We start from the raw sequence: 24,671 nt of genomic DNA, 5'->3' as shown, positions 1-24,671 counted from the left end.
AGAAAGCTAGCAAGCCCGCTTTAAGTTACCGAATGAGTTTTTCAAAAGCTTCTTTTTCTTTTCTCAGCACAGTAAGATAGCGCTGTTCTTCTGTTGAACCTCCATATATAAGGAAATAAACCCTGTAGGTCAGGAAACAATGTACTTCAGGTCACAAAACACACAATTTTATCCTGAAACCAACATGAACATCAGTATTTGAGATAAGCAGTTTTAAGTGTTTGAAAAATAAATATTTGACTAAACATAGACTCCATTATTTACACTTCTACTAAAGTTAAACTGATCAAAATTCATCTGTTAGAGTTCTTCTATCCAAACGACTCCCCTTTCGCCAAAAGAAGGATAAGCGTTAAAAAAAAATTCTGGAATGCAACTGGAGTGGATGAAACAGTTCCCTGACCAGAGCTGGTTTACAAGACAAGCTAGTCCTTTTACAAAAAGGAGGAAATAAAAACTGAGAGGTCACGTCTTTCTTGCAGTTACATGCAGTCTTCTCAGAATAATGTTTATAAAATAAACGAACCGGTGGGAATACTTTAAAGAAAGCACTATGAAAGAAAAGAAATGTTATGAGAAAAACCAACAACTGAGATTTTAACTTCTCTGTAAAGGGAATTATCAGGTCCCCTTTTGCAGTAAGTGTCACATTCACCACAGCCATCATGTATTTTTCATAAACATACATGTGTGGACAAGTTAAGTTACTGTTCTATAAACATGCACACAAACAACTCATACGGATTCTACTGGAATACCTGTAATTAGTTTGAAATATTAATAAAACTATTAACAAATGTCTTCATCAGAGCAGTGTTCAATTTTTGCTGTATCAAAATTTCAGACAACTATGTCAGTTGATATTCTTCTGTACCTCTTCCAACAATGTGTGGGAAAAGCTATTGGTTCCTGCACTCATGTGCTATTTACTGCACCTGGCTTTCCTGCCCTCTCCTGAAAGATTGGGGTTGCATTATTTGATTGCATGCAACTCCACAAACAGGTGCAATAAATTGGATAATTAAAAATCAGATACATCAACTAATGGCTCAGCAGCTACACATTTACAATATCTTGTGATTTCTGCAATTTTAGGTACTCTTTTAACCTCACCTTCCCCAGTTGGACCTTAACTCAGTATTAGATATACATTACTTTCTCTATAAAACTGTTTTTTCAATTGCAATGTGTAGACATGTTTATATTTGTATATTGATTTAAAAATGACAAGCTATACTGCTAACTTTACAAATACCAGGTGAAATTTGAATTTTTATATAGCTGATAAGTGTGTTTTTCCAGCTAAGTATATAATTATAATCAATTACACAGAATATTTATCCTAAATTACATTAATGACACCACATTGATAGATTGTATCATATCATATTGATCTATCATATTGATTGTATTTATAGTAATTAATGTTGTAATTTAATTGTAATCCCTTATACATACCAGTACATAATGCTAGTGACTATGCTACTGTACTTCATCTCTAGTATGTAATGTATATTTAATGATTTAAGTGATTCTCATGCATTGCCATACATAGAAGAATACCTGTGAATCTAAGGGCTTGTCTACATGGGGAGTTCAGGAATAGCTATTTCTGATTAACTATTCCTGATTAATTTGGAAGTGGATTAAGATAATTCTGAATAAGCCATCTCATTCTAGAATAAGCGTGCTATGGAGTTAATCAGAAACAGTAAATCCTATTTAAATTCACACCCTACTTTATTCGCAAAAAGAAAAGGAGTACTTGTGGCACCTTAGAGACTAACCAATTTATTTGAGCATAAGCTTTCGTGAGCTACAGCTCACTTCATCGGATGCATACTGTGGAAAATGTAGAAGACCTTTTTATACACACAAAGCATGAAAAAATACCTTCCCCCACCCCACTCTCCTGCTGGTAATAGCTTATCTAAAGTGACCACTCTCCTTACAATGTGTATGATAATCAAGGTGGGCCACTTCCAGCACAAATCCAGGGTTTAACAAGAACGTCGGGGGGGGGGGTAGGAAAAACCAAGGGGAAATAGGTTACCTTGCATAATGACTTAGCCACTCCCAGTCTCTATTCAAGCCTAAGTTAATTGTATCCAATTTGCAAATGAATTCCAATTCAACAGTCTCTCGCTGGAGTCTGGATTTGAAGTTTTTTTGTTGTAATATCGCAACTTTCATGTCTGCGATATTACAACAAAAAACTTCAAATCCAGACTCCAGCGAGAGACTGTTGAATTGGAATTCATTTGCAAATTGGATACAATTAACTTAGGCTTGAATAGAGACTGGGAGTGGCTAAGTCATTATGCAAGGTAACCTATTTCCCCTTGGTTTTTCCTCCCCCCCCCCCCCCCGACGTTCTTGTTAAACCCTGGATTTGTGCTGGAAATGGCCCACCTTGATTATCATACACATTGTAAGGAGAGTGATCACTTTAGATAAGCTATTACCAGCAGGAGAGTGGGGTGGCAGGAGGTATTTTTTCATGCTTTGTGTGTATAAAAAAAATCTTCTACACTTTCCACGGTATGCATCCGACGAAGTGAGCTGTAGCTCACGAAAGCTTATGCTCAAATAAATTGGTTAGTCTCCAAGGTGCCACAAGTACTCCTTTTCTTTTTGCGAATACAGACTAACACGGCTGTTACTCTGAAACCCTACTTTATTGCAGATTAACTTTCAGTAAATCATAGCCTAATCTTGCACGTGAGAAGTCAAGCAGTCATGCAAGTCAAGACTATTGCACTAGGCTCAAGAGGGCAGAGAGTTAGCACTGTGTTCAATTTTAACTTTTGCATTTCTTGATATTGCATTTAAGTTTGTATCCTCTATGCTATAATAAATGCAAGTTTTTGTATTTTATCAATTTATCCAGAGTGTACAATTTACATGGAGCTATTTCCATCATCTCTCTTCCTCACTCCCTGCCATGTTCAAGATATATCCAAGTGTTGTTTTCTTGATGACATATTTGAAGTGTCATTAGCATTAGAAAACTTGAAGCAGAATGATCCTAATTTCCTAATCGTGTTTCCTGTACCTGTCCTAACAATATGTTTCTGAATAATCTGCCCAACAGCAGGGTTAGGCTTCAGGATGAGAGTAAAGAATAAACTCTTCAGAAGGAACATACGAGTATGAAAACAGAGGAATTTTGTTGAGAGAGAATTTAGCAAACTCCCTTTGGATGTACAGCTAACATGAAATGTTTTATACATACCTAGTATTAAACCTCCCCTACACCACCCAAGAAGAATAACCACAAGACTAAATGGGAAGTCTCTAAAGCAGGGTACAATATATGTAATTGATTACTGATGTATTGATAAATTGTTAAGGGGGTTTAACATCCACTGGAGAAATAAAATTATATATATTTTTTTAAAGGAGGGTAAATTACAGTCTACATGTTTTTGTATTTTTAAACTGAAAAAGAGACAGATTAGGAATCAGATAGAGGAAAACTAAATAAAGCCATTAATTGATTTTCTGGGTTAACTTCCAAAATACCTCAACAATGAACATTTTGTTTTTGGTTTTGATTTTTTAAAGAGCTAAAATTAGAGCAACTGCATTCTGTTATTACCAAGTCAACTTGCCTCAAGGGATTCCCAGGCCTGCTTGCCTTGTAGATTTCCAGCTGCCGAACAAAAGTTAGTTCTGCATCATATAGCACTACATATCTTGGTTCCACTTCATGCAATACCCGAGTGAGAGCATAGGGGTCACTACAACCCTGCAAAGGATGAAGAATAGTTAGCGGGGTTTTGAAGATACCATAATAAGCATCTGATGCTAAGTTTAGATGGAAATCTTCAGGTTTGGTTTCTTCTATATTGATTTCTTCACTGCTGCTTGATTCCTTATAGCCCTCCATCTCCTCTCCTATGTTTTCCTCCTCTGTTTTTCCCATCATTTGGGTTAGAGTCAAGTCTTGTTTCTTCATGATTTTGTTTTGTTTTGAGGAGACATGTACTTTGGCTTTTTTGGTTTGAGGTCCTTTGGCCGATCTGGCATTTCCTTTGGACTTGACAGCTTTTCTATCCTTAATCCATGCTTCTCCAGCTCTTTCATCCTTCCCAAAACTTTTGTTATAGAGCCTCATTAAAAGTGCCTCTGCTCCAGCAATAATATACTCTCTCAGTTGTGCACAAGTTCGGTCATCACTGGCACAAATAAGCACTTGCCCTGCAGTCAAAAAATAATATTATGTTTATAACTTGTTACACTGGACTTTTTTATATCCAATTACAAGAATCCTCTTGGGCAGAGATATAAATTGTTTTAAAATGATCTCAGGAGTACACTTGCCAAATGTCTTTACACTTTTTACTAGTAGTTGCTCTGGAATTTTGGGGACAGTCTAAATTACATGATTTTTTGTTTTGAACTGAACAAAAATCAAAGCACAGAAAGTCAATGAAAGTTCATGGTTCTTTACTCCTAAACTGTCAGAATCAGAAATATTTTTCTTCTGACCAATTGAAATGAGACAGATGTAGCATATATTGTAACTTTTTTTTTGCACCACGGAATGAAATGAAAAACAACACATTAACTGAACCTGTTCTAATTTGCAACCGTTTCCATCCGCATTAATGAGCCCAGAACATACAAAAGCGCATAATGCTATTGCTGTTTGAAGTCTTTGACTGACTCTCTTTTTGCAGACTGAAGCTTCCTCACAAGCTGGTTCAGGTGGACTCTGACCTCAAAAGAGGGGGGGGGGCAGCTGATGCTACCCTAAGAGGGGAGAAAAGAGCATTTGTGCCCCCTCATTGTTTCCCAATAGAATTTGGTACAGTTTAGGGGAAGAATACCCTGACAAAGAGGCGAGACAGTAAAGGAGCTAGTCAGAAGCAACTATTGCCATCCCCACAATCCAGCACCTACAGCACTTGGAGTGTAGAGGGGTGCCAAGTAAGGTGTCGCACTCTCACACTGGTCCAAGCTTCACAAGCTGGAATGAGTTGTACCTCAACTCCACCAGATTTTAAACCCACTTCAAGATCATGGTGTCCTCCCAAACCTAGAAAGGTAGCTATACTCCTAGGAAGTGCAAGTGGGTCACACTCTTGTGTAGCTCCTATGGCTTATTTATTGAAGGGGAGCTCTACTTGTCCAGTGTTTAAAAGTTCTGTAGAACTTCCTCTTCAGAAGGCTGGAGTATGTACAACCACCACAGGCTTACAAATAAGGTATACTAATTGTCATGGTAATTGACATGACCATGTAACAATAGACAAATACAGTTATTTAAAAGTTTCTAGTTGTTTTCATGGTGGTACTATGGGGGCAGAGTTAAGGGTGCTTGGGTGTCCTTAACTGAGTACTGGCATCACTTGAATGTTTGGATCTGGATTTTTTTAGGATAAAGTAGAAAATTAATGTTGAATTTCCAGGATAATGTTTGTCTCTTTTTATTTTTTTTATTGAGAAAGCTATTCTCAAGGATTTTTGGGATGAAGTTAGAGTCATTAATCCCTAAATACAGGTTAATTAAGTGCTTTGTTTGGGAAAAGTTATTTTCCATGTATGGCTTAATCCTATATCCTCTACTTCACACTTAGCAATAAAGAGGAGAGGAATGATTTCACCTCAGGAACCTGTGTCAGGACCAGTTTTTATTAGCTGTACCCTCTTTGAAATATAGATATGATTGTATTCAAGAGACTTAATTAACTTTGCAGAGACTACACACCTACTCCATCCCTTCATTGATATTTCACTATATACAAACTATTAGAGGGGTCTAAGCAAAGAGTCAGCCTATCCAGGAAATATCTTAATCTAGGTAGATTATGGGTGGGATTTATAAAAGCACATTTTCCATTAAAACTCAATGGACCTTGTGCTGCTAAATCACTTGGGTTATGTCTATATGACAGACTTCTACTAATATAACTGTGTCATTCAGGGGCTCAAAGAGGTGTGAGCCCTAACCCGACTTTCGCCAGCACAGCTATGTCGTAGCATAGAGGCAATTATACCAGCAAAACTGTGCTTTTACCAGGATAGCTTTTTTCCACTTGGGCAGGCGTTTATACTATATCATTACAAACCACTCCTTTGCTGGTATAGCAGTATCCACACTACGACCACTTTACTGGTATAGTATATCAGCATTCCTATCCTGGCAAAACACTCCTTCAGTAGACACATCTGCAATGGTGCTACCTCTAGAATCTAGTTGACTAGGAATATAGGCTCCTAATCTGTTTCACTTCACAGATGTCTCTAATCAGAAACCATAAGAGATGAGTGAAGGTGGTGGTGATGGGAGGAGAAGACAGTCGTGGTAAAAATATTAATAGTCTGTACTGTTTTATCCACTTGACTACCATATCTATGTTTGGTTGGCTTAAGAGATTTTTTTTAAGGCAGGCATGCTCCCAACTTGTAGGTATTTCCACAAGTTAGAGTCCCTGTGTGCATTCTCAGACTCCTCCAGGTGATACTGCATAGGGTTGCTCCTTAAAGTACTGTGTGGCAAAAAGGAGTGGAAAAGGGCCTCACAGGGAGCAGAGAGCATCCCTACCAGGTCAAACAAGGCAGAAGAAAGGAAAGATCGGGGGAAGCCATCAGGGCTAGTGGGGCATGGGGAAAAGAGGCATATCAGAAAGGAAACAAGAATAAGAAAATGGACAGTGAAAAGATAAGATGGTGGCAACCATGGCACCAGGGGACAGAGTGGGAGAAAGCTAGAATACCCACGAGCCAATCATAAAGGAATAGTCAACACAAAATGTTGGTTGCAACACTGATTTTAAGTTATGGACTTTCATGTGTTAATGTGTTCAAAAGCACATTTCAAGCTCATAAATTTACAGTGCTTTCAAAAGCTCAGGCCTTTTTATTTTACACAGAACTTCTCTCTCAAATTCATAAATATTACACATCTAGTACTTTGGTATGATATATTTCAGAAACATGATTTCAGTTCTGTTCTCTTAAAAGAAAGATTAACCAAATGAGAAACATTTAGTACTCTCTCACCTGGCCCACCAAGATCCTCACTGTTCTTGTTCTCGTTCTCAGATTCAATCTCTTTCAATACTTCTCTTAAGGCCTCCCACTTTGGGTTGCTTTCTAAGACCAATTCCCTTTTCAGTTCTGAAATACAATAAAGGAGAATTAATTTAATATAGCAGCTTTCACAGTCAACATACTCCTAAGAGCTTCAAAATAATGGGTTAGATGCTGATAATGTAATGGCTCTTGGCAAATTCAACAACAGCCCACATTTGCAACTTGTTATGCTGGGGGAGGGAGGAAGGCAATAGCTATCACATAAACCTATTTATAGATAGGGACAAATGGTATTTTGAAGCAAAGATAAACATTCATATTTTACTTGTTTAATTTAAAAACTCTTAATTATAAGATTGTTTTTATAACTGTGACTATACACACACTTATATAAAATGAAAATAACATCAGACTAATATTAAACTAAACACTCTAGTGGCTCAAGAACAATTCTACAGGACCTCCACCGGTGACCTGCTGTGCAACCTGGGCAAGTCACTTTACCTCTCTGTACCTTTGCTTCCCCTCCTATTCTTTGTCTTGTCTTGTCTATTGTAAGCTCTCTGGAGCTAGGACTATATCTCAATGTGTTAGACAGCACCTAGCACAACAGGGTCCTGATCTCAGTTGGGGTATCTAGGAGATACTGTAATACAAATGTACAGAACATTAGAAACAGCATAGTTTTGTAAACTGAACTAACAAACCAGTGAATTCATGCCTTCTTTCTGAAGTTATGAGCCCATCTTTTTAAGTGTACCAGACTAAGAACTTTTGATTTATATTTTGGATTTATAATTAGCAACAGCAGATAGTCCTGCATGGAGTAAATTCACACTTCTAGGTAGTCGGCGTGTGCTTTGCCCCTAGAACTCCTTACAAACCACTCATGGTACCTAACACCTATATAAGGCTTTGCAGTGGTACATCACAAAATACTTTAAAAAGAGGCTAAAGCACCACTATCCCCCTTTTACAGATGGGAATCTGACATTTAGAGATGAAGTAACTTGGCTGAAGAAGATTTTTTGAAGGGATCTTTTAGTAAACATACTTCAGAATAAAGACAAATTCACTGAATCTGAGTTTTTGGTCCACAAAGAAGTCAGCGTTAGAAATGCTCACAATACCTTTTCCCTCTTTAATATCCATTTTTTCAGATACTTTGCTTTTCTTACTTATTTTGTCATCTGAAATGCGATAAACTCTCGCTCGAGCATTTACAAACATTGAAGTACTAGAGTCAAGAAATAGCCATCCTAAAGGTGGAGGAAGACAATATTAATAGTCAATTAGGTATTTGCAACATGCCCACTTCAACCCCCTCAAAAAAAAAGAGAGCCCCAAATCTTCCATCTGAAACAGTTGTCCTACATGCTTGTTATATAATTACTGCTTTGCAAGATACACAAATGCAAGTTTCTGATATTTTATACATTAAGTAACAGCAGTTAAGTGGGAGGGTGAAAGCATTAACTATCAATAAAACCTCCATCCTTATGGCTAAGTACATAAGCTTAATTAGAAACCTTAGTATGGCTAGTACAGGTTTTTGATTATTCAAAAAAATAAAAAATCAAGGTTTCACTCATGTATTCACTTCTAGAATGTTATTCACCTCATACCTGAATTCTGACCAAATGCTTTTTCAGTTGCTCTCAATGACTCCACAAGGTTAAGAAAGGTGACACAATCATACTGAGTTAGATACTGTAGCAAAGTACGTAATATCTTCAAATCCTGAACCAAAGATTTGGTCTTAGCTCCAAGTTGGTGCCAAAGAGGATCTAAATAGTGACGAATTGTCTAGAAATATAAATGGGAAAGTTAAGTGTTGCAAACACAATGCATCAGTAGAGCCTCATGAAACTTTTTAAAAAATTATTTTGTTTTATTTTTCAGGAATTTCTTGTTCATTCTTCCCTCCCCTCCTCCCCCACAGCTTGAGGCCATGGGGAGGGTGTATGGTTCAGCCCCCCAGGGGTGTGGGAGGCCCTGGAGTGTGTTTGGTTCTTGCCCCAGGAGGGAGGGGAGACCCTGGGGATATGCGTGTTGATTCCTGCCTCTGTGGTGTAGAGACCCTTGAGGGGGTGGTTGTAGAGCAAGCCTATCCCCCACTCACCCTGGAACAGTGGTACCTCTATTGTGGGGATCGGACTGGCATCCTGCTCCAGGTGTTACCACCTGTAAAACGGGATAGCAGCACCACTCACTCAAATTTGGCATGACTGCCCTTTTGTCATGATGATAGAAGGGTGGCCAGGCCAAACCCAAGTGGTGCTGTGGACAAGCACACAAGGTCGCAATGCCTGGAGCCGGGAGCTGTGCTCAGCCCTACAGGACAGGAGCTGCCACTGCGGGGTAAATTTTTCATTTTATTTTGTTTTAATCTTTGTTTTATTTTGTGTTATTTCACATGGCGAGCGGGGGAGGTCCCAGACAACTGGAAAAAGGCTAATGTAGTGCCCATCTTTAAAAAAGGGAAGGAGGAGGATCCGGGGAACTACAGGCCAGTCAGCCTCACCTCAGCTTTAGCAAAGCTTTTGACACGGTCTCCCACAGTATTCTTGTCAGCAAGTTAAGGAAGTATGGGCTGGATGAATGCACTACAAGGTGGGTACAAAGCTGGCTAGATTGTCGGGCTCAACGGGTAGTGATCAATGGCTCCATATCTAGTTGGCAGCCGGTATCAAGTGGAGTACCCCAAGGGTCGGTCCTGGGGCCGGTTTTGTTCAATATCTTCATAAATGATCTGGAGGATGGTGTGGATTGCACTCTCAGCAAATTTGCGGATGATACTAAACTGGGAGGAGTGGTAGATACGCTGGAGGGGAGGGATAGGATACAGAAAGACCTAGACAAATTGGAGGATTGAGCCAAAAGAAATCTGATGAGGTTCAATAAGGATAAGTGCAGGGTCCTGCACTTAGGACGGAAGAACCCAATGCACAGCTACAGAGTAGGGACCGAATGGCTAGGCAGCAGTTCTGCGGAAAAGGACCTAGGGGTGACAGTGGACGAGAAGCTGGATCTGAGTCAGCAGTGTGCCCTTGTTGCCAAGAAGGCCAATGGCATTTTGGGATGTATAAGTAGGGGCATAGCGAGCAGATCGAGGGACGTGATCGTTCCCTTCTATTCGACATTGGTGAGGCCTCATCTGGAGTACTGTGTCTAGTTTTGGGCCCGACGCTACAAGAACGATGTGAAAAAATTGGAAAACGTCCTGTGGAGAGCAACAAAAATGATTAGGAGGAGAGGCTGAGGGAACTGGGATTGTTTAGTCTGCGGAAGAGAAGAATGAGGGGGGATTTGATAGCTGCTTTCAACTACCTGAAAGGGGGTTCCAAAGAGGATGGATCTAGACTGTTCTCAGTGGTAACAGATGACAGAACGAGAAGCAATGGTCTCAAGTTGCAGTGGGGGAGGTTTAGGTTGGATATTAGGAAAAACTTTTTCACTAGGAGGGTGGTGAAGCACTGGAATGCGTTACCTAGGAGGTGGTGGAATCTCCTTCCTCTGAAGTTTTTAAGGTCAGGCTTGACAAAGCCCTGGCTGGGATGATTTAGTTGGGGATTGGTCCTGCTTTGAGCAGGGGGATGGACTAGATGACCTCCTGAGGTCCCTTATGTCCCTTCCAACCCTGGTATTCTATGATCTGCAAAAAACCACAGAGCGCTACACATCAGCCCCTTTTCTTTGTAAAAGATTTAGGGCCTGAATCAATGTCCACTGAATGTTTCTACTGACTTTCATTGAGATTAAACTAGCTAGAGATATAAAGGGTAACAAGAAAAAATTCTATAAATACATTAGAAGCAAGAGGAAGACCAAGGACAAGGTAGGCCCATTATTCAAGGGGAGGAGATGGGAGGAACAACAACGGAAAATGTAGAAAGGGCAGAAGTGCTAAATGACTTTTTTGTTTCTGTTTTCACCAAAAAATTTAGTAGCAATTGAGCATCTAACTTAATGAATGCCAGTGAAAATGAGGTACGATCAGAGGCTAAAATAGGGAAAGAACAAGTGGAAAATTACTTAGACAAGTTAGATGTTTTCAAGTCACCATGGCCTGATGAAATATATCCTAGAATACTAAGCGGCTGACTGAGGAAATCTGAGCCATTAGTGATTATCTTTGAAAAGTCATGGAAGATGGGTGAGTTTCCAGAGGACTGAAAAAGGGCAAATATAGTGCCAATGTATAAAAAGGGGAATAAGGACAACCCAGGGAATTACAGACCAGTCAGCTTAACTTTAGGACCCGGAAAGATAAAGGAGCTAATATTTAAGCAGCAATCTGCAGACACCTAGAAGATAGTAAGATGATAAGTAACAGTCAGCATGGATTTGTCAAGAACAAATCATGTCAAACCAAATTAACAGCTTCTTTGACAGGGTAACAAGCTTTGTGGATAGAGGGGAAGAGGTAGCTGTCATATATCTTGTCTTTAGTAAGGCTTTTGATAAAGTCTCGCATGACCTTTTCTCATAAACAAATTAGGGAAATACAACCAAGACAAAGCTAGTATAAAATGGGTGCACAACTGGTTGGAAAACCATTCCTAGAGAGTAGTTATCAGTGGTTCACAATCAAGCTGGAAGGACATATCCAGTGGGGTCCCGTAGAGATCAGTTCTGGGTCCAGTTCTGTTCAATATCTTCATCAATGATTTAGATAATGGCATAAAGGGTACACCTATAAAATTTGCAGATGACAGCAAGCTGGGAGGGGTTGGAAGTGCTTTGGAGGGTAGGATTACAATTCAAAATGATCTGGACAAACTGGAGAAATGGTCTGAAGTAAATAGGATGGAATTCAATAAGGACAAATGCAAAGTACTCCACTTAGGAAGGGAAAATCAGTTGCACACATACAAAATGGGAAATGACTGCCTAGGAAGTAGTACTCTGGAAAGGGATCTGCGGGTCATAGTGGATCACAAGCTAAATATAAGTCAACGCTAACAGTGTTGCAAAAAAAAGCAAACATCATTCTGGGCTGTATCAGCAGGAGTGTTGTAAGCAAGACACAAGAAGTAATTCTTCTGCTCTACTCCATGCTGATTAGGCCTTACTTAGGAGTATTGTGTCCAGTTCTGGGTGCCACATTTCAGGAAAGATGTGGACAAATTTGAGACAGTCTAGAGAAGAGCAACAAAAATGACTGAGATCTAGAAAACATAACTTATAAGGGAAGACTGAAAAGATTGGGTTTGTTTAGTCTGGGGAAGAGAAGACTGAGGGAGGAACATGAGAACAGTTTTCAAGTACATAAAAGGTTGTTACAAGGAAGAGGAGGGAGAAAAATTGCTCTCTTTAACCTCTGAGGATAGGACAAGAAGCAATGGGCTTATATTGCAGCAACAGCAATTCAGGTTGGACATTAGGAAAAACTTCCCAATTGTCAGTGTGGTTAAGCACTGGAATAAACTGCTGAGGGAGGTTCTGAAACCTCCATCATTGGAGATTTTTAAGAGCAAGTTAGACAGAGAGCTGTCAGGGATGGGCTAGATAATACTTAATCCTGTCTTGAGTGCCCGGGACTGGACTAGAAGATCTCTCAAGGTCCCTTCCACTCCTACAATTCTATGATTTTATAGGCATTGTATCAGGCCCACAGTGTGCAGGTACAGGTACCATTACAAGTGTACAGAACAAACACGTTATAACAAACACATTATAGTTACTTTGCCAAAAGTACCCAAATAAAAACGTATTTAATAGTTATAATATTTACAGTAAGTAAACCAGTATCTTGGAAATGTAGTGAAATATATGCGCTTTTATATAAAACATAACTGAACAATTAACAGATATCTGCCTCCTCTACTGCATTAAGTGTAGATTTTTACTTGAAATAAACCACAGCTGCTGGGAGAAGGAAAGAGACAAACATACCTATTTAATTTCACTTGAGCTGCCCTGTGGCCTTAGTATTCAGTACACTTTATTCAGTGAAAGAAGAAAGCACCATAATATCATCTTATTCTCATAACAGACGAGCACCCTAGAGATGGGCAATTTTGGTATTTTTATAAAACAAAAACATTTTCTACAAAAAGCCAGAAAGCCTAATGTTAACATAAAAACAGAGATAATGAATGTAAGTAAACTGTGTCACAAAGTGAATATTGAAGTATGTGGTTGTACTCTGCAAAAGTACATCAACCAAGTTGCAGCTTTACTACGAATGGCAATATAAAACATGGTTAATGACATACAGCAACTCGATACAAAACAAATACACCATGGTATATGCTGCTTTCCATGCATAGGAAGAGATCCTACTAAAAAGAACATGAGCATGCTGTCAAGAAAGAAATACTGTATACATTATCATCTCTTTAATATTAAGGACATATTCTGAGCAGAAACTGTACAGCCATCTTAAATCTTTAAAATGCTATTATGACACAGTGAGTAAGGTCATATATTTTATTGAACCAAATTCTGTTGGTAAGAAAGACAAGCTTTTGAGCTCTTCCACCTTGTCTCTCTAATATCCTGGGACCAACACAACTACAACATGGCATACATTAGTACACAGTAACAGATGGTAATTATAAATCTTATTTTCCCATTCGATATAGCTAACTACAAAAAATAAGGAATTAAACATAATAAAGAAGACTAAGTAGCTAAGCTACATAGGAATAATTTAGCCTTTACAATGTTAAAAATTGCCCCATTATTATTATTATTTGTATTACCATAGCCATAGTTATGGAGCAGGACCCCACTGTGCTAAGTGCTGTACAAACATAGACCAAAAAGACGGTCCCTGCCCCAAAGAGATTACTATCTAATTTTACAGTGGCAACTACACACAATCAACACTACAGATTACTACAATTCTCAGTTTACAATGGCAATGAGCATGCTGAAGGTGAGGTTTCAAATTGCTTCTACTTATTTTTTGGAATTATAACAGTACATTATTGTACAGAATGCTAACTAGTAAAATGACCTGCATTCTTCACAATTACATCATAGCAAACAAAAACAAAATTTACCTTGTCAAAAGGTTTTCCAATAGCATTTTCTAATGATAAGTCTTCTACTTCAAGAGCTGGGTTATAGCGTTTGAGTTCTCTCAGACACACATTCAGGATGTCCAGTATAGAGGTCTGGATAGTGAGCATGGCAGGGGTCATGGATACATGTATTTCCACCACTTCAGGTTTGTGTTTCTCTAAAAATGAATTCACCGCTATATGAAACCTAGGGAGAAAATAGCTTATGAAGATTTATATGAGCAGTATAGAACCCTTACAGCCTTAGTGCCACAATTATTTAATACATTCACATAAAATGAGGTTTAGAATCAGTGTAAGTTAAACCACTAAGCTAACTGAAAAGTGCACTGTGTTCTATAGAAATGAGGGTAGTTGCCAGTGTGTACGATCAGCCTCAAGAAACTATTTATGCTTTGATCACACCTGTATTAGTCCTTGTCAATTATCCATAGAATAACAAAGCTCATACACATAAGGAGATGGAGAATTATAATATTATATACTAGAACCCCATTTATCCGGTCTAATTGGGACTGGGGCCAGATCAGATAATCAAAACTCCAGATAAACTGGAGAATGGGAAAATGCAATGCTGCAGCACCATCTATGGGCTACAGGAGCAATCACCCACTTATGACCCTGGAGTCCTGGTTGGTTGGTAAATACGGAGAGCTGGTTAAGGGTGAGTCAGATAAACGTGGTTGTATTGTATTCCACAGAATAACCATGGATGGGCCAAATCCTGCAGTCCAGTGGAAAGGAAAAATTCCATATAACAGGCAGAATAGGGTATCTAAATCCGGTGTAGCCCAAGAATCCACCAATAAATCCTGTAGACCCCCCAGCCCTCCATACAAGTATCAGGACCCCTTTATAATGCTCCTCTCGGCTATTCTATACCCCATTACATACACGGGAATTAATGTTGATAATGGAGTACGACATGAGGAGCAGTAGCTCGTCTTGTCTGCTCCCTCTAAACTTAAGTGCACATCTTCCTGACCCACAGAATCCCCAACTTGTACAGGGGATTTCATGATTTAGAAGCAAGAAAGCATTGTGCACATCCACTGTTCACCCTTTCCTACCCCAATTAAGCCCACTTTTGCTCCCTTCTACAACTAAAACAAAAGCTTCTGAAGATACTGCGTACAGTGGCATGTGACAGATCAAAGAAGGAAAAGGTGAGTGGGCTAAAGAAACAGTAAGTGGGGTACAAAAGATGACTTTCCTATCCAATGGAAAAAATTTTCCCTGCATTTTCGATGTTCATTGTCTCAACTGGAGTAAGACAAGAGATTTCAATCCTGTTCCAGGCTTTGCTCTAACTCACTATGAGACCTAAGGCAAATCAAACTCTGTGCCTTAGTTTCCATCAGTCAGATGCAGATATTCTTCAGACTTTATATACACATTTAAAAGAAGATCTTAGCTTTTGATTTAAACCGCGATGTTGAAGACATAAACCTATGAAAAACCACCACAATCCAAAAAATAAGACTCAATTAATAAAAATACATTGTGAAGTAGCAAGGCATCTTACCTTGGCCACAGATAAAGTTTCCGTACAAAGAGATTTCTCATCACTCTTTCCACATGACAAAAGCCAGTATCAAAGGCAATGGCATTGTCTGTAAAGGCTTTGATGAACCCTTTCTTGTTCTTCTGGCGAAAGAGTCGCAAGATAAATGCTTCCTGACAAGATTCAATGATTCTGTGTGCTTTGTATACCAAAATACCTGGCAGAATAAGAGGTTTGCAAGTTACACAAATGGGGAGAAAAAAAAAAAGTTAAAATATTGGGTCTATTTTTTCCACAAGAATGCTTTATTCTTTTAATGTTTTGCCAATTAAACAGCAATAGGAATTTAAATCTTCTGTCATATGCTGCAAATATGGAATCATGTAGGACCAGTCGAAACAGTTCTCAAGCCCCACAGAACACCCCCCTCCTCCTGAACACTATAGCTGTGTTAATGAGGCATCTTTAGACAAAAAATACTTCTACTTAAATGGAAAGGAGACAAAGAAGGAAAACAATAGGGCTTAATTTGGATTCTTAGTTGCATTAGAAAATTCTAGAAGTTATCCTAAGAATTTAAAATGTTGGTAAAATTAGAAGTTAACACAGTATTATCACACTGCAGTGTAGGGATTTTAAAGATCACATTATTAATTTATCTAAAAAAGGTTGTAACCTACAGAACTGAAACACCTGATGACATTTTGTTCATGATGAAAGAACCCCTCAAGACATTTCTTTAGCATATATTTTATGATTTTCATAGATTTTTAATGGCAGAAGGAATCACTATGATTCTAGTCTGTTTCCTGCAAAATATAGGCCATAGAATTTCACCAAGGCAATGTCTACGTGAAGTGAGCTGTAGCTCACGAAAGCTTATGCTCAAATAAATTTGTTAGTCTCTCAGGTGCCACAAGTACTCCTTTTCTTTTTGTGAATACAGACTAACACGGCTGCTACTCTGAAACCAAAAAAGGTGTATTTCTAACAATTGTTAAAATGCTAGGGTAGACAAGGCAAGTTGTACTTTTAACATGTATTAGGTGGTTGAGATAAACCATACGGATGAGCCTAGGGATTACCTCACCCAGATAAAACTAGTTGAAACTACAGTTTGCCTTGTCTGCACTAGAATTTAAACCCATTATTTAACACACATTAAAAAGTATTTTTTCCTAGCGAAGACAGGCTGGTTAAGCTACAGCATCTCTTTTAGAAAGACATCTAAATCTTGGTTTAAGGACTTCAAACTCCAGTGAATCCATCATATCCCTAGGTAAGTTGTTCTAATGATTAATCACCTTCCTGTTAAAAAAATTGCATCTTTATTTCTAGTCTGAGTTTGACTAGCTTCAGCTTCCAGCCATTGATCTTGTTATGCCTTTGTACGATTACATTAAGTTTTCACACTTCTAATAATTCTTCTAGTACTTTTCTGAACTCCTTCCAATTTTTCAACTTCCTTTGCAAAGTGTGGGCCCCAGAACTGACAGTATTTTAGTAACAGTCTCACTAATGTTGTACATAACAGTGATTACACCACTCACCTACTTTTATTCCATATTCCTCTGCTTAAATATGCAAGGATCACATTTACTCTCTTCCATTACCATGTCGCATTGGAAGCTTATGTTCAGTTGGTTATCCACCATGATCCTGAATTCTTTTTGAGTCACTGCATTTCAAAATAGAGTGCCCCCAATCTTATAAGTGTGACCTACATTCTTGGTTCCTGAATATGTGACTTTGCATTTAGCTATATTAAAATGCATGGGCTCATTTGAACAACATCTTACACTGTGATCCAGATCACCCTGCAGATCTGACTTGTGCTCATTATTTACCACTCCACCAATTTGTGTTATTTGCAAACTTTATCAGTAATGATTTTATATTTTCTTTCAGCTCATTAATAAAGATACTGAATAGCACTGGGCCAAGAACCCGTAGGACCCCACTAGAAATGCTCCCACAGGATGTGCACTTACAATTAATTTGATATCAATTGGCCAGTTTCTAATGAATTTAATATATGCTACTATGATTTAAACACAACTACATTCCTATAAACTGCTTAAAAATACTTATCTGTTTCATTGTTCAAGCAATGCTGATTATATACCATCCATTACTAATGTGTGAATTCGTAATAAAATCTCTTGTTCTCTAGCAATTAAGAATATAAGCCATACTTTTACAACAGGAGGGGACTCTACCCTGGGGAACAGTGACTCTGAAAGAGACTTGGGGGCATGGGGATAATCAGCTGAACACGAGCCCCCAAGTGTGCTGCTGTGGCCAAAAAGGGCTAATGCAATCCTTGGATCGGTATACAAGGGAATAATGAGTAGGAGTAGGGAGGTTATTTTACCTCTGTATTTGGCACTGGTGCAACCACTGCCAGAACTCTGTGTCCAGTTCTGGTGCCCACAATTCAAGGATGTTGATAAACTGGAGAGGGGTCAGAGAAGAGCCACAAGAACGATTAAAGGATTGTAAAACATGCCTTCTAGTAAAAGATGCAAGGAGTTCAATCTGTTTAGCTTATCAAAGAGAAGGATAAGAGGTGACTTGATCACAGTCTAGCAATACCTCCATGGGGAACAGAAATTTGAAAATAGAGGGCGTCATTGTTCCTGAAGAAACTGCACCTCTGACCCTCTCCTTAAAGGCACCTGCTTAAGACTCAGACTTCGAGCTGTCACCTTTCTTGGAGCAAACTGTTGTGACTCTCTCCTTCTAGATTGGGTATTTAGGCTACAATTCCTCCTTCATTTCATTACAATTATTCCAGCAGGTCTGAGTTTAGTTCAGCACTTGCAACTCTTCTCTCTCTCAGGGGCAATGACGGGTTTAACCAGTGACCAGGCAGCTTTTGTAAAGCAAAGTATTATTTATTCAGAACAAAAGCATTACAGAGAAAAATAGATCTTAAAAACAATAAACTATTTACATGCAGCCCTTAGCTTAGCTGGCAGTCATCTATTTTCCATATGAAGACCATGGCAGGTTTAAGTCTTTAAGGCCCTTTCCACAGGGCCTGTTTCTTGTCATCACAGCACCATGCCAGTTCTTGGATTGGGTAAGAGTGAACCCTGTCTCCATGTCAGGGTGGTCACATTATACATTTCTCACGTCTTTGTTTGCCAGGCTTCTTCAATCAGGTCAAACTAGAATATGCAATTTCCCTCGGGGTAGGGTGTGTGAGACTCCTCCAGACTTCTTTATGTGCCTAGGGATTTACATTTATTACCCCTCCCTCACCACAAGTTACCAGTGATTTTAGTTCTTGCAGAAAACTCCTGTAACTCCCCCATGGGACCAGAATATAATCCAAACTCTTCAAAATACATATTATGTATACCAGCGGTTCTCAAACTGTTGGTCAAGACCCCAACTGGGTTGTGACCCCATTTTAATGGGGTTGCCAGGGCCAGCATTAGACTTGCTGGGACCCAGAGCTGAAGCTGAAGCCCAAGCTTTACCCCTACCCGGGGCAATGGGGCTCAGGTTGCAGCCCCCTTTCCCCTTTCGGGTGCCAACCCCCCTGGGGTCATGTAGTAACTTTATTGTCAGAAGGGAGGGTTGTGGTGCAATGAAGTTTGAGAACCCCTGATGTATACAGTTGATACAACAGTCTTTGAGTATCTCGTGTGTTCATAATATCTATCACTGAGGTTTCTTCAGTCTAGCAGACAAAGGTATATAACAAAATTCAGTAGCTGGAGGTTAAAGCTGGACAAGTCCAGACTAGAAATGAAGAGCAATTTTTTTTTAACAGAGAGAGTAATTAATCATTAGAACATATTACCAAGGGTTTTGCTGGATTCTCTTTCACTGGAAGTTTTAAAATCCCAATTGGATGTTTTCTCTAAAAGACTTTCTCTAGTTCAGCCATAGCTATGGGACTTGAAACAGGAATTAAATTCAGGTAAGTCCTCTGGCTTGTGTTATGCAGGACTTCAGACTAGATCTCAACTGTCCCTTCTGGTCTTATAATCTATGCTTAGATTGTAAAATGCAAGATTTTTTTTTTCATAAAAGAAATGGATACATTGTTTGCATGTCTAGAGATATCAGATACATTTAAAAAGGAATGAGAACTTCACAAACATATTTTTCTAGAATTATTCCATCCTTTCCATTATATCCAATACCATTTCTAATATTCCAAACAATGTGTACAGCAAGATATGAAACTATAATAGCTACGGTGACACTGACATCTTGTGGTAATAGCATCAAAATAAAAGACCAAGTTATAAATGACCCGCAAAGCATTTAAAAATTGGTTTGTGCCTTTTTTGCTATTTCTGTTTTATAGAAGGCCTAAAGAACCTCCCAACTCCCATCTTTATTCTTTCTTCAAACTAGAAATATCAAGAATGTCAAGATTCATCTACTCCGGTTTGCTGTAAAACCTCTTAAAGGTTCTAACATAGTGGGAACTCTCACATGTTTATTGAAGGGATGGAATATCTGTAACAGAGATTAACTTTCTCCAAAGTGTTCATTAATCAATTATGTTTAAGCGTTAACAAAATCCAGAATTTTATTGTCTGGCTAAAAATTCCTTTCCCTTCCAATTTTCAATTTTGGGGGTCTTGTGTAATTATTGTACTAGCTCTCCAATCACTAGTGTGTCTTCTAGGCTAGACAAGATCTAAAATTCTAATATTAATAAAACAAGTAGAAAAAACACACAACAACTTTCAAGTCTAATTTATATATAAAGCAGAATAAAACGCCACAAGCTTTTCACATCACCTTTAACACAGGCATTGTTACTGCAACTTTCACAAAGGCCTAATTCTTCAGCCCTTACACACATCAATTGGACTACCCATAAGTAAAGGTTGCAGAACTAATCCCTGTGTGTATAGGTGAAGTAAAAGGAATATAAATAGAAATTTTTTAGCTTACTTTCACTAAACTCTTACCAGTTATAAGATTTGAAGGAATTCTATCTGTCAAGAAATCCACCACAAGAATTCGACTTGTTGCGAAGAGGACACCACCTTGTGTGTAAACTTCATATCTACAGTTGCTTGTAATTTCATTGGTAACACGCCGAGGAAGATGGACAACTCCATCTGACCTCAGCTGATCAATAAAATACTCCTAAACCAAACACAGACACAGTATTTCACCAGGGTAATTGCTTTGATTAAACAGATGCAAAAAATTATAGATTTCTATATTCTTATTGATTTTTCGGGGGCTGCCATCAAAAATCTACAAAGTAGTAATCATGAGCCACGATTACCTATATATCTAGATGCAACATATATTTTTCTGGTCAAGTATTATGGGTAACATTTTCAAAAGCATCCAAGGGACTTAAGACCCTAAGTCAAGGATTGGCAATCTTTGGCATGCGGCCCACCAGGGTAAGCCCCCTGGCTGGCTGGGCTGGTTTGCTTACCTGTAGCGTCTGCAGGCTCAGCCGATCGCAGATCCCACTGGCTGCAGTTCGCCACTCCAGGCCAATGGGGGCTGCGGGAAGCGGTGTGGGCCGAGGTCTTTGCTGGCTGCCGCTTCCCACAGCCCCCGTTGGCCTGGAACGGCAAACCCCGGCCAGTGGGAGCTGTGAGTGGCCAAAACTGCGGACACAGCAGGTAAACAAACCGGCCTGCCCAGCCAGGGGGCTTACCCTGGCAGGCCATGTGCCAAAGGTTGCCGATCCCTGTCCTAAGTCTTATTTTTAAAAGTAACTTAGATAATTAAAAGAGTGAAGGACTGTCTCTGTTCTGTTTGTACAGTGATTAGCACAATGGGGTCCTGATCCATGAGTAGGGCTACTATTACAATACAAAGAATATATTTCACCACATAGCTGCATTTCAGCAGAGAATAAAGTGACCTGTTTGTGTAGTCTATGTATCTGTTTTAAAAGTGTTTTAGGGTCCTTAGGATGAAAAGCCCTATATAAATAAGATCATATTCATATTATTCTATGGTTATGTATTATATTACATTTGTCTGAGGCCCTTCATCCTAAAGGATCTCAAAATTCTTAAAAATAGACACACAGATTGAGGCTTTGTCTATATTACCATTTTTGTTGGTCGGGGTGTGAAAAAAATCACACCCCTAACCAACATAAGTTTCACTGACAAAAGAATGGTGTGGACAGCACTATGTCAGCAGAAGAGGCTCTCCTCTGGACACAGCTAACGCCACTCGTTGGGGTGGTTTAATTATGCTGGCAGGAGTGCTCTCTCCTGAGGGCAAAGCACGACTACATGGGAGACCTTACAGCGGTACAGCTATCCCGCTGTAAGGTCCGTAGTGTAGACATAGCCTAAACCAGTGGTTTTCAATATTTTTTCATTTGCAGACCCCTAAAAATTTTGACTGGAGGTGTGGATGCCTTTGAAAATCTTAGACATAGTCTGCAGACCAGCAGGGGTTCGTGGACCACAGGTTGAAAACCACTGGACTAAACAAAAGGGTCACTTTATTTTACACTGAAATCCAACCATGTGGTGAAATGTAATAATTAATTATTAACAATCAGCATCATTACACAACATAAAAGGATGGTAAGAAGAATATTTATTCAACTAAACTGAAGGGGAAATCTCCATAGGCAGAATGCAATTACCTGGTTTAGAATTTGCCCAGTTTCCCAGGATTAACATATCTACTCTTGAAAAGTGCCAGCAGATTTCCTCCCTCTCCCCACACACACCTTTGCCTTGTTTCAATGAAGTAAAAAGATAAAGTGACGGAAAAAAAAAAAGTTCTACACATAAAAAAGGGAAGAGGTCAGAGAAGGCAAACTGTTCCTTAATTAAACTAAGTATTAGAGATTGGCAATTTTATTAATTTATTCAACAATTTTATACTCTTTCTGCTCATTAGTTATTCACAAATTTCCAATGTCCAAAAAACAGTTTATGCAAACATATTTTAGCATATGGACAGCTTGCTAATTATTCTGTGTTTCATGCTGTGTGACCAGTTACTTGGACCCTGATCTGATCCTGCAAACATTGACTTCAGTAGGACAATACTTACACTTAAAGTTAAGCATGTGCCTGAAACTATGCCATCACTAGAAATACTGCTGCTGTAGCACTAATCAGTGTTGCTCACGGCAGCTACAGGAGGAGTTCTCCCATCACTACAGTTAAACCACCTCCCCGAGAGGGTAGTCAGGTCAACAAAAGAATTCTTCAGTAGACCTAGGGCTATGCACACCAGAGGCTAGGTCAGTTTAACTACTTTGTTGAGGGGGTATGGATTTTTCATACCCCTGGATAACATAGCTGTCGACCTAACTTTATAGTGTAAACCTGGCCTTGCTGGATTAGGACCTACACACTCGCTCTCCTGTTGGCATAGCACGTCTTCATCAGACGAACTGTAGCTGTGCTGATATAGTGCTGTCATGTAGACTTCCCCTCAGTATTGTTTCTGTTACTTGACTGGATCACTCCCAAATTTACTAAGGGCTTCCAACACAGTGCACAGAAACATGCAGATATATATGTTCAACACTCTCCTTCCACCACCAAGTATTTGCTTATACAAAGGTTTACAGGTAGTTAGGTCAGGTTGCTAATAGTAAAGCATACAAAGTTTTTATTTGACTGACTGTTCACTAGTACTTGGGTACAGTATTTGCCCAATTCCATTCAACATACATCTCCATCAATGAAACACAATCTTTAATAACCGCTGATCAAGACTTAAGTGCATTGGCTACTTCAGCAGCACCATATCTCCTACCATGCTGCTGAGGCATTGGTTCAGTACCTGCTCCTCAAGGCAACTCTCCATCACAACTAGTTCTAAAGGTACCAAGATGATTGATATACCCAGTCTGGAAAGTGGCCCCCACTTGAAACTTCTGAGGAAGAAGAATGAACTCTGAATATGAGGGAACAGTGGGTAGGTTTGGGGGGAGAAATCGCACCCCAATTCTTTAAAGTGGGTAGGTCTGTATGTGAGGAAGGGATTTAAATTGCAACCCACTGGCACCGAGGGGATTTTGGGGACAGGAGTGCATATGTGTGTGTCAGGACGATCATATCCCACTCCCCCTGAAGGGAGGAGAGGAAAGATTCCCACCCCCGTGAGAGGTGGCTGGGGGCAGGTCGGGGGAACTGACCCCCAAGGAGAGACCTGAGGGAGTGTCCTCCCGCCTGAAGAAGGCGCGTAGGCATCGACTCTCCCCACGCCCCGGAGAGCAGCCCCTCACCTCCTCGGCCGGGCTGGTGTTGAGCACCAGCACCAGACTGGCCGGCTCGCAATAGAGGCGGAGGAAGCGCAGCAGGATGCGGTCGATGCCCAGGCCGCGGGCGCAGATCACCAGCCCGTCTCGGTGGAAGAGATCCAGGAAAATCTGATTCTCGTGCTCCAGCAGCGCCGCCATAACCGGCCGGGCTGACAGACCAGCAGCCGTTGCGCACCCAGGAGAGCAGAGCATGCGCATTAGTAGCAGTGAAACCGCCGCCTTCAACCAAACGCCAGGCGACGGTTCCTCACGCTAGCTACGGGCGCCGAGCCGCTGCGCGAGCGCTAGCGCCTCCTGCAGGACACAAACGCCAAAGGGGAAGGAGCCGCTCGCGGGAAGAGAGGAGCGGCCCAGCTCTCCCGCACCGTGGGGAGTGTCCCGAGCCCCAAGGGTGTAACTCCCACCCCAGCCTGCTCCTTAGTAGGGGCAGGAGGTAACGCCGCAAAGCGCCAGCCGTGTTCATGTGCGAGCAGAAAGAGGGGGTGCACCCCCATCACCATCCCCAGGCCGTAGAGGAGGGGAAAGTGACTCACTCCCTCAAGCCTCCCTCGTGGGGTGGGGGAGCTGAGACCCCTCAGTCCTCTTTTTGCAGCGTTGCGATCCCTGACGTGCAGGAGACAGGTCCCAAGGGCATGATTGTTTTAAAGATGAAACCCTGGGTTTAGGTTTTTGAATAATTACAGGTAGGAGGCGCCTCACAGCTTCCCTCCTGGGGAGAGAGAGAAAAGCGTAAACAGATCTGCCCACAGCCAGAGAGGAATTAAGGCAATCTAGAGACCTAGGTATGCCCCAGGTGCCGCCCCCCCCCAGGGTGGCAGCAAGTTGAAGAGTTAAAATGGCA

At 40.1% G+C, this 24,671-nt stretch overlaps 1 protein-coding gene across 1 annotated transcript in view; it reads right to left on the bottom strand.

The window, feature by feature from the left end:
* Positions 1-24,022, bottom strand: part of ERCC4 (ERCC excision repair 4, endonuclease catalytic subunit) — a gene marked incomplete at its 5' end in the record, with an annotated part of 31,042 nt that extends 7,020 nt beyond the window's left edge. Inside the window, 9 exons of the mRNA XM_084640542.1 lie at positions 30-122; positions 3,615-4,203; positions 7,012-7,128; positions 8,175-8,303; positions 8,670-8,850; positions 14,058-14,265; positions 15,604-15,799; positions 20,526-20,706; positions 23,795-24,022. Coding sequence (XP_084496668.1) covers positions 30-122; positions 3,615-4,203; positions 7,012-7,128; positions 8,175-8,303; positions 8,670-8,850; positions 14,058-14,265; positions 15,604-15,799; positions 20,526-20,706; positions 23,795-24,022 — 1,922 coding nt within the window. The remainder of the gene's footprint in view (positions 1-29; positions 123-3,614; positions 4,204-7,011; positions 7,129-8,174; positions 8,304-8,669; positions 8,851-14,057; positions 14,266-15,603; positions 15,800-20,525; positions 20,707-23,794) is intronic.
* Positions 24,023-24,671: the final 649 nt, after the last annotated feature.

Source organism: Lepidochelys olivacea (genome assembly GCF_965140295.1).
Source record: "Lepidochelys olivacea isolate rLepOli2 genome assembly, chromosome: 10".
In the NCBI taxonomy this organism is placed as follows: domain Eukaryota; kingdom Metazoa; phylum Chordata; order Testudines; family Cheloniidae; genus Lepidochelys; species Lepidochelys olivacea.
Note: the sequence above shows the minus strand (reverse complement) of the source record. Positions and strands in the feature narration are given on the sequence as shown.